Here is a 10,192-nt window from a genome sequence, read left to right on the forward strand (position 1 = left end):
GACACCTTCTCCGTGTCTCACAGCAGTGCTCCCACATGGCGCCCTCTGATGCCTTTTCATCCAGATTGACAACCATCATTTCCACAAGCTATTTTAAAAATCGTGGAAAGGTGGCCCTTTGGAGAAAAATGGTCAGAGGAAGAAGTCATCAGGACCTGTACACTTTGTGGCCTCACACAGATTTGATTGCTCTACCTGACCTTGGCTTAAGGGCAGCATTTAGAGTGATCTGGGAAACTAATGCCAGAATGGAATGGTCTCCCCTTGGTGCTAGAGATCTGGGTTCTGGCACCACAGAGGTGGAGGTAGCATGGGGCACTTGGGGGAGTGACCTTCTGGCTTCACCATGAGCAGTGTTGCTCAGGACCCCTTGACCTGGGCCGTAGAGTTCTTGGGCTTATTATGGAGAAAGTTATTGTGCTCAGTGAGCTTGTTGTTAAAATCTGAATGGTAAATAAATGCGTTGTTTTGTATTTTAAACACGTGAAAAAAATTACAATATCAGGAATAATATTAACTAATATTTATTGACTGCTTACTATGGGCTAGGCACCATGCTAAAGTACTTTACATACATTTATCTCATTTAATTCACATAAGTGCTCTGAGGGAAAAGAATCATTATTACCCCCATTTTAGATACAAAGAAGCTGGGGCTGAGTGAGGTCAAGGTTCCCTGCCTACGGTCATGCAACTTGTCAGTGACCAACCCAGTGCTTGAACCCAGGTCTCTCTAGCTCCAGAGGCCTGACTGTTCAGCAGCATGCCGTTCAACATTCAATCCTGTAACTACCCATGGGCAGACTCCCACTGCTGGAGGGAACGTAGGTACAGCATTTGGGGGGTAGAGTGCCAGGGTAATACCCCATGAGAACTCTCTCAGAATCACATTTTCTTACCCCAGCAACTGGTAGGAGGCCAGTGACTGGGAGCTTATTCCTCACAGGGGCAGAGGCACGGATTTGGCTACAGGAAGCCTTTGGGGCAGAGGAGCGGGGAGTTTCTGGATCCCTGGGGCCCTGAAAGGACTCACATAGGGCTTAGCTCATGGGGGTGCGGGTGGTGGGATGGGCAAAGAAAACGGAGCTCAGTAATACTGCCTTATATAAACCAGACTGGGGCACTTTTTCCCAGTTTATATTGTCCACGGACTATTACAACAGAAGTATTTTCTTAAGGATAAAGCTACATATGGCAATATACAGATTACAGATACAGCTCATTGGATTCATGCAGTCCCTTCCCAACAATCTGAGGTGATTCTTGTGATCATGGAATCTAAACATGACATCACTAACACATTCTGGACAAAATCAGATGTCCTGGTACAGGAGGGATGCTAACCTTCTCGATGTCACATGATAGCAGCAGCAAGTAAGAGTCTAAATATTTTATGGTTTTCATAAATAGGAGGGGACACATTCACCTTACAGTTTGGGACATTTCAAGTTCTTTCCATCATCAAGGTGTTGGGCAGTGCTGGTGACATTCTGTCTTTCAGACTCAACTCTAGTGGTGGTCAAATCTGATGTTCTGTCACTCTGCACACTTTTGTCTCTGGACCAGGCTGTCTGCAAAGTTCAGGGCAGACATTTCAATATTCAAACCAAAAACCCAAAAACCAGAACCCATAAAACAGGGGGAGTAGGTGGGTATTTTAAAGCCTCGGTTTCGTCTCTGGGCTGCTGAGCGGGATAGAACAGGGGAGAACAGAGGCAGGGACGTGAACAGCGAACCTGACTACGGGGATCTCAGCGCTCTGACAAATCCAACCACAGAAGCACACAGCTCTCCTCTTTTTAATTTTAAAGGGAACATTAGTCAATTCACTGTCGTTTGTGGCAGTGCAACTAAGTTCCACGCATTTGGGGTGTCTTATTCCTCGTTCCGGGAGGAAAGGCGTCTGGGGCGATTCCTCATCCCTGTCGGAGACCGTGATCCCAGGAAACCTCTCTGGAATTCCCCCTGGACTGGCCTTCGCCTTCCGTTTTAGGAACGCAGCATGTTTTCTGTGACAGTGCTGCCTCCGCCGCTGATGACAAAGCTCCGTGAATTAGACACTACAAGTGCTGGGGACATCTCTTCCGGGTCCTCCATCTCTGGCTGGTGGTCCCCACCCACAGGCCCCTGCAGGCCTGTCTCCTGGGCGGTCAGTTCCGAGTCTGTCTCCCCGCACTGCAGCGGGAGTAACGCCTGGTGTCTGGTCAGGGCGTCGTTGTTTTTCAGGGCCTCCAGGGAGTTCTGGTGCGTGGAATTCCTGTGAGCCATGGCGCTCTTCTGAGGCTCGTCAAAGCTCAGCGAGAAGGTGACTGTGCCACTGCCGAAAATGACCTTCTGCTTGCATCTGGGTTGCTGCTGCGATTGCTGCTGCGGCTGCAGGGTCGAGGGCGACCGCGGCTGCGGCTGCTGCGCGCACTGGGTCAGGGCCAGCGGCTGCTGCTGCTTCTGCCTCTCGGGCTGCGGGAAGGGGTCCTCGCTGTTGCTCTTGCTGCTGATGGAGGAGGAGGGGGTGGATCCCGTGGAGCCCCCAAGGCTGCTGGACCGCTGGCGGGAGACATTGCTGCGGCGCAGCGTGGCGCGGGCCGCCACCTTGAAGGCGTGAGCCGCGGTGCTGCAGCGCACCTCCTCGATGGTGTTACGGGATGGCTTGAAGAGGATGATGTAGACCTTGTTGAAGAAGATGCAGGCCAGCAAGCCAAAGCTGGCTGCCAGGATAGCGATCACCTCCACGGCAGAGACAAACTTGCCGTAGGTGCTGGCGTAGGCGGGAATGAACGAGATCCAGACGATGAAGAAGATGAGCATGCTGAAGGTGATGAACTTGGCTTCGTTGAAGTTCTCCGGCAGCTTCCGGGACTTGAAGGCGAAGAAGAAGCAGATGGCAGCCAGCAGGCAGGTGTAGCCGATCAGGAAGCCCAGTGCCATGAGCGAGCCCTCGTGGCAGGTGATGAAGATGATCTCATCCTCCAGCTCGTGGTTGCGGTAGCTCGAGGGGGGCGCGGTGTTGAGCCAGATGGCACAGATGACGATCTGCATGAAGGTGCAGAGGAAGACCAGCAGGAACTGCAGGTTGAGCCCCCACCACTTGCGGTGGAAGCTGGTGGGAATCTTGGCCTCAAACACCAGGAGCACGCGGTTGGTTTTCACCAGGATGCACGAGATGCAGAGCACGAAGCTGATACCAAAGGCCGGCTGGCGCAGGCGACAGGTCCAGTCCTGGGGCTCCCCAATGAAGAACAGGGAGCTGGAGAAGCAGCAGAGCAGGGAGAAGAGGAGGAGGTAGGAGAGCTCTCGGTTGGTGGCCTTGACAATGGGCGTGTTGCGGAACTTGATGAAGACGCCCAGCACGAAGGCAGTGAGGAAAATGCCCAGCACGGCAAAGAGGGTGAGCGCGATCCCAAAGGGCTCAGTCCAGGACAGAAACTCAATCTCCTTGGCAATGCAGGAAGTGTGGTTCTCATTGGACCAGAAGTCATCAGGGCACTTGTCACAGGCACTCGCGTCTGTAAAATGTCCCAGTAAAGGGTTAGTACTGTGTGGCAAAGACTGAAATTTGTGAGTGTGAATGTGGTGGTGAGGGCACTTTAAATTTTCTTTATTGATGAAATAATTGTGATTTTTACGTTATCAAATAATGTATTGAACCCTGACTTATGCTTAATAATAATTTCATGTGTCTTTGATGGTTCCATTATTTTTTTCCTTTGTACGTAAGGGGGCTAGTTGTTTCCTTTAACACTCCTTGCTGATGCTTTGTAGCAGAGAATGATTAGTCTTGCTGGGTGGATGGCTGCCCTGCACGCTAAGGGTCTAGCACTGTCCACCAAATTTCACAGTGCTTCGTGCTCAGCCTGACTCATTTTGGACATAAGGATGGGCTTTGTAGACATGCCAGAGCAGACTTCTTCTTAGATCAAGGCAAAGTTTCCCACGCATGTGACCTGTACCTTCCTCATCCACAGCTTTCTAGTGAGGGAGTCTACAGACTCATTTGACCAACAAATGTTTATTAAGTCTCTGCTATGTCTCATGCAGTGTGCAGTTTTGGGGAGTGAAAGGAGCATGGGCTTTGCAGTCAGAGATCTGGATGGGAATCCTGGCCCTGCCATTTATTAGCTGTGTGACTTTCGTCAGGCTGCTTAGACATTCTGAGCCTCAGTTTCATCATCTGTGAAATGTAGGCAATAATAACCCCATTATTATGGTGAGGATGAAATTAATTAAAAACAATGATAAAATAATAATAGTTCATATTTATAGAGTGTTTCCAATATGCTAATCAAGGTTTTTATTTAACAAATATTTATCTATAATTTACCATGTGCTTTACCAATACTAACTCAATTAATCCCCCAAACTCTATAAGATAGGTTTATTATTATTCCTACTTTATAGATGAAGAAACTGAGGCACAGGAAAAACATAAGTAAGACAGTAAGTACAGTGCCAGTCACTCAGCAGGCAATCTATCATGGCCTATTAACTCTGGAGCCTGGAACAGACAGAACTTTGTCTATTCAGGATCATTGAGCTATGAGAAAAAGAAAACAATATTGGAGAGCAGTATCGAGGTAAGAGAAAGATGTGTAACAGGTGTGTTTGTAAGCTTTTATGGTATCACAGAGACTAACATTCCTCTTCTTACCCTCTCAGTGCCCAGCCCAGCGTGATGCTCAGACACACCTTGTTAAATGAGAAACCATGCTAAGTACCATCGCAGCCCAACCCTTCCAGGTACTTCGCTGATCCCAGGGCCCCAAAGTGAACTGAGCTCTGCATGGTGTCCACGAGGGGCTGCTCCTTTACCTGTCTCATCACTATACTCCCCGTCGGGACACTCCACGCACTCAAAGCAGCAGGTGGGTTCCCCCTCAATGATTCCTTTCCTGGTCCCTGCCAGGCAGTCTCGGCTGCAGTTGGAGAAAGGCACCTGGAGGACAGAGATCACAATAGTGAGGGGCTGCAGCCACAGGGTCAGTCTTCCAGCTCCACTGACACGGGTAAGACAGAGGGACTGGGCCCTAGGACCAGTGCAGCAGACTCAGGCCCAATCCAGGCATAGGAAGGTCCAGAGGTCTTTGTTCCTGTTATCTATGAAAGGGAGGGATGCCTATGGGCAAGTGCAGGCACGCGTGCACGTGCGCACGCACACACACGCATACACACACCTCAGTGGGATTCTAGAAAGATTAATTGTTGGGAGTCTACACAGTGACAAAATCCTTCTTAAAAGTCTTCTCCAAGTCCCATAATGAGACATCTGTCTACTTTCCATAGAAGTAAAAGTTTGAAACAAACTAAAAGACACAGGGACATGGACCTACACACAGAGGGAGAGTCACAAGGGGAGATGCTGAGACAAAGGGAAATTTATTTGAAAATGAGACTTTGAACTTTGTAGCGAATTGCAATTCCTGCAATTTTCTTTTAGGCTTTATAGGGTGATTTCTGAGATCCTTGCAACAGCTCAGTGAGGCAGGCAGGACAGGCATGGAGGAGTCGGAAGTAAATGGATCAGAGAAATATATCAGGTAATTACTAACCAAAAGCAAGCTTCAGTAGCTACATTAACTTCAGATAACATGGATTTAATTTAATTTATTTATTTCCGTAGTGGACTTCATGTGCACAGAATTTGATTAATCATAATCCTTGTTTCTTTCCATCATTACTTGTTCATGTTTGAACCACTTCGGTTAGTCATTTTTTTTTTTTTTTTTTTTTTTTAAAATTTTCCAGCGTTTTTTTTTTTTTAGATGTTGGGGGTAGGAGTTTTATTTATTTATTTATTTATTTTTGCTGTGTTGGGTCTTCGTTTCAGCGCGAGGGCTTTCTCTAGTTGTGGCAAGCGGGGGCCACGCTTCGTCGCGGTGCGCGGGCCTCTCGCTATGGTGGCCTCTCTTATTGCGGAGCACAAGCTCCAGACGCGCAGGCTCAGTAGTTGTGGCTCACGGGCCTAGTTGCTCTGCGGCATGTGGGATCCTCCCAGACCAGGGCTCGAACCCGTGTCCCCTGCATTAGCAGGCAGATTCTCAACCATTGTGCCACCAGGGAAGCCCCGGTTAGTCATTTTTAATGACTACCATCCAAGACAAAAACTAGGACTGGGACAGTAACCTACATCTACCTATACACTCCCCTTTCCACTTACTTCCTCCTCACCACATAGTCATACCTGAAATGACCATCATCCTATGTTCACCACAGGCAAGTAGTACTAAACTCTCAAGGAATACAGCAAAACCTAATTTTGTACAAACTCTATCAGAGATCAGGAAAATAATTTTTTTTTTAAAGGAGTACCCTCCAACTCAGCCGTGTAAGGCCGGTATAATAACCCTGATTCCAAAACGAGACAAGGACAGCATGAAAAAGAAAAAAAAAATGACAGGCCCATCTCACTTATTAAGTTGTCTTCAGAAGCAGAGCTGAGTTGAGGATTTGTGTCCAAGTGATTTATAAAGAAAGGGAACCAGGAAGAGACTAGAGGAAGTAGGACATAGAAGGGAGGAGAACAAGCGAGGGTGTGACCCCGAGAAAGGTCCCTCAGACTCCTGCCTGACCCCCCAGGGGAGCTCTGGGCTGTAGGTTATACCCCAGAGCTGTCCTGATCTGAAGAAAAGGGCGAGGGCTTTCACACTTCCACACCACTCATAGGTTAAGGGAAATGTAAATTCCTAGGCTCTTCTGAGGTTCTCCTTTGCCTCTCTGAGCCTGTGAGCAAAATGGGTTCCATTAGCCTGCAGGCAGTTTTCTGAAAAAGAGCATCAAGTTCTGGTTGTTGGAAGTAAAAATGTATAGAAGTCCTGGAGATACATGCAAAGCATAAGGAATCTGAAAGGATCTGGAAAGAGTACAACTACTTTCTACTACTTGAAAATAGATGAAAAATGCTAAAGCTCAAAGGATATGAAAAAGAAAATACACCATGATCATGCTGAGTTTATGCCAGGAATGCGAACAAGTTTAATACTAGAAAATCTGTGTCATTCACTGCAATAATAAATTAACACAGAAAAATATGATCATCAATGGATGAAAAGTATTAGATGAAATTTAACATAAACTAGTGATAAAAACAATGAAACAGAGTAGGAAGAAATACCTTTACCTTGGAAAAAAAAAAAACCCCCAAATTCTTAAAAATCATTCTATTCTAATACACAATATTAAAATCATTTACTTTAAAACAACGGTGCTCAGTATCACCACTATTATTATATATTGCACTGGAGTTCCTGGCTGGTGGAATAAAACAAGAAAAATAAGGGCAAACATATTGGAAAAGGCTAAATAAAACTGTTATTTTAAATAAAACTGCAGATGATATGATCGTCCACATTAGAAACAATTGGAGAGCAGCCCCAGGCTAAAATGCCCAGACTGCCACTATTCTTACCTGAGTTTCATTAGTTTTTCTTAAAAAAAAAATCCTTCACCTTTTCATATATGCTATTGGTTGATTTCTAGGTTCTTAAAGGGTTGTTTTTGACAGTTTTGCCCAATTTACCATTGCGTCACCATTTCAGAAGTCCTGCTTCTATCTCGTTCGCTGATCATGCCAGGTAACTGAGTACTTACTCTAGAAATTTATTAGGTATTTACCACCTAACAGTCTATGTGTATCAGAGATAATAGATGTATCCTAAGAATGAAGTATACTTTGCAAAAGCATATTGAAGGTAGGGAGCAAGGCTTCCTCATTTTTGTAGCCCCAGTTACAAAGCCTTGAATAATGCTTGATACGTGGTAGGGCTCATACTATTTCCAAAATATCTCTTTAATAAGACTGTCCCCGTCCTCAAGACTGCTTGAACTGGAGACGTCTTACAAAGTTAAACACATGGAAAGCAATAAAATAATTATCATTGCTTCCAGCAAAAAAGAAATAACTGGCTTAACAAGGAATTTCAAAACACTTGAACAGAAGATGATTGGCACTATTTTCTAATGAAAGAGGAATAGAAATGGCAGTATCAGACCTGATGATTGCTAAGATTCTCAGGATCCTGGTTCGAAGGAAAGGAAAGGAAAGGAAAGGATAAACTACATCTACAAACACTACAACGTTGGAATGTTTGGCTATCATTATGTTCCTGTAAATTCACTGCAAACCCTACTGGATCACGATATATTATATATTTTATACATTGGTGGTCCAAGTTTGTTGATATTTTATTTAGGATGTGAGCACATCTATGTTTATAAATTGGCCTATTCTTTTACTGTTATTGTCTGTTTCTGGTGTTAAGATTATATGAGCCTCATAAAATGAGTTTAGTAGCTTTCCCTCTTGGCTTCTGTTAGGCTGTGAGTGGCAAAAACCTCAAAAAAACAAAATAAAAATGGTTCAATCTACACCAATTAGAGACGATCAATTATGTGCATCAATGGAGGTGAAATATAACCTGGATGAGTCAACAACAGGGAAGACTTGATAATATAGCTGATCAATTTAGACTTCAGTCAGTTGAAACTTGTGATAATTTAGACAAGGGTATAATTAGTGGACAGAGGGATATAACCTCTGGAACCCCAAAAGTTCCGTCTGGAAAAGGTTATGACATGTTTATAATTGAGAATCCACCCTCTGAGGTAGAAGCTAAAAAAGACGTGCACACTGTGGATGATATTCGCTATCTATAGGAGACCTTCTCATGGGTAACTTATCCTATATGTTGGGAAACAGTGAAATTGTAGTATTTCATCAGAAACCCATCAACCTAAGAAGCATTTGGTAAAAAGATGAAGTTGAATTTTTGGTCATGTTATAAAAAGTGGTTCAAGACACTCAAAGGTGATAATAGAAAGGCAAATGCAAAGAGAAATGTAGTGGGTCTCATCCAGGCTTCTTGGGAGAGTTAAAGAGGATGCCCGGTCCAGGGTCTGTTTCTACAGAGGATCCAGGTCCTCAGCGGCCTACTATATTCTAGGACGCAACCATCATGGACCAGTTATTATTTCAGCATATCATGTGTCTTTTCCTTAAGTGCATATTCATTGGGTAATGTGCTTCTGGTTATTAATCAAGCTTCTAGGTGCAGTGATACTCATGGAAGGGGGTCCTGATCATGGTCACAAGCATCCTCCTATTTGTTACAGGTCTCCCATAGCAGGAGAATAAATTGTGCTTTTGACTTATACGTCAGTCCTGAGCTATCTGGATGACAGGGAACTACCTCTGTGTGAATTGTCCATGTCCTGCCTTGAGTGATGTTTTGCTCTGGTTGGGGAAAGTTTTAGCCAAGGAAACTATTATTAGCCAAGGAGTCAGATTTGTAAAGAATAAAAAATTGTTTCAATATAATAAGTATGGGGCTCAGGTTCTGAAGATTCTCTTCTGTACGCTAAACACTCATGGATTTCACAGGGAGCCCTGGCAATGCAGTTAGTGAGTTGAGGGAAGTGGACTCATGATTCTGGAAGTCCAGTGGTGAAGTCCAAGGCCCTCCCAAAGCCCAGCACAGTTTCTGCCTGTGGTGGAGGCCTCTGGTATCCTGATGGACAACACGTACCTCCCTTGAGAATCCACTCCACAGGATTTTCTCCTCATTGATGAAGAGCCTTTCTCCTTTCTTGGCATAGACATTGTAATATCCAACTTCCTTAAACACTATGGAGCCATCCTCTGGGGAGAGGTGCCAATTGATGATGGAATAGTTCCCTGCCAGGTCTCCACATTCATCAAAAGTTACCTGCTCCCCCATATTGTTGGTAAAGTTTAGGTGCCGTAGGTGCTTCAGGACCTAGAGAATAGAGATGAATATTCTGAATAGAAGCCACAGGCTGCCATGTATGGTTATGTAGGTTGAGCACTACACAGGACAGTAAACTATCTTGTTCAAACAAAGTGGAAGGAACATGACTTGAAGAAGAGAGGCCTTTGTGCAATTCACACTAAGGTACTTATATGTGTTAATGGCAGACCTGGTAACCCATGAACTTTGATACTCAACTTTATTTGACACTCAAATTGTAACTGGGGTGGGAAACACTTCCTTGAAGTCAGGAAAGGAAAAGGAATATATCTCACCATGGCCACTGGCCAAATCAAGGCTTTTGCAGGTGCACCATCACCTGGTGGTGTCCAGGAGCGGGGCAGGGTTTGTAAGCCAGAGCCATCCCTGGTGTCTTCTGAGATGGGCTTTGGAAAGAGTAAGTACTCTTACGCTCTGCACCATCTTTCCCTATG

The 10,192-nt window shown here is 45.2% G+C and overlaps 1 protein-coding gene across 3 annotated transcripts in view; it reads right to left on the bottom strand.

The window, feature by feature from the left end:
- Positions 1–508: 508 nt before the first annotated feature.
- The window catches only part of CASR (calcium sensing receptor), an 82,218-nt gene continuing 72,534 nt past the window's right edge, over positions 509–10,192 (bottom strand). The window contains exons 5-7 of one of the 3 annotated variants that reach the window (XM_007450493.1): positions 9,516–9,746; positions 4,807–4,930; positions 509–3,503 (exon numbers count right to left, since the gene is read on the bottom strand). In XM_007450493.1, coding sequence (XP_007450555.1) covers positions 1,990–3,503; positions 4,807–4,930; positions 9,516–9,746 — 1,869 coding nt within the window. In that variant the 3' untranslated portion in view covers positions 509–1,989. Of the gene's footprint in view, positions 3,504–4,806; positions 4,961–9,515; positions 9,747–10,192 lie in introns of all 3 variants that reach the window. The other 2 variants (XM_007450494.1, XM_007450492.1) reach the window with 2 other exon arrangements.

This window comes from Lipotes vexillifer, unplaced genomic scaffold (genome assembly GCF_000442215.2).
Source record: "Lipotes vexillifer unplaced genomic scaffold, Lipotes_vexillifer_v1.1 scaffold1106, whole genome shotgun sequence".
Taxonomy (NCBI): domain Eukaryota; kingdom Metazoa; phylum Chordata; class Mammalia; order Artiodactyla; family Lipotidae; genus Lipotes; species Lipotes vexillifer.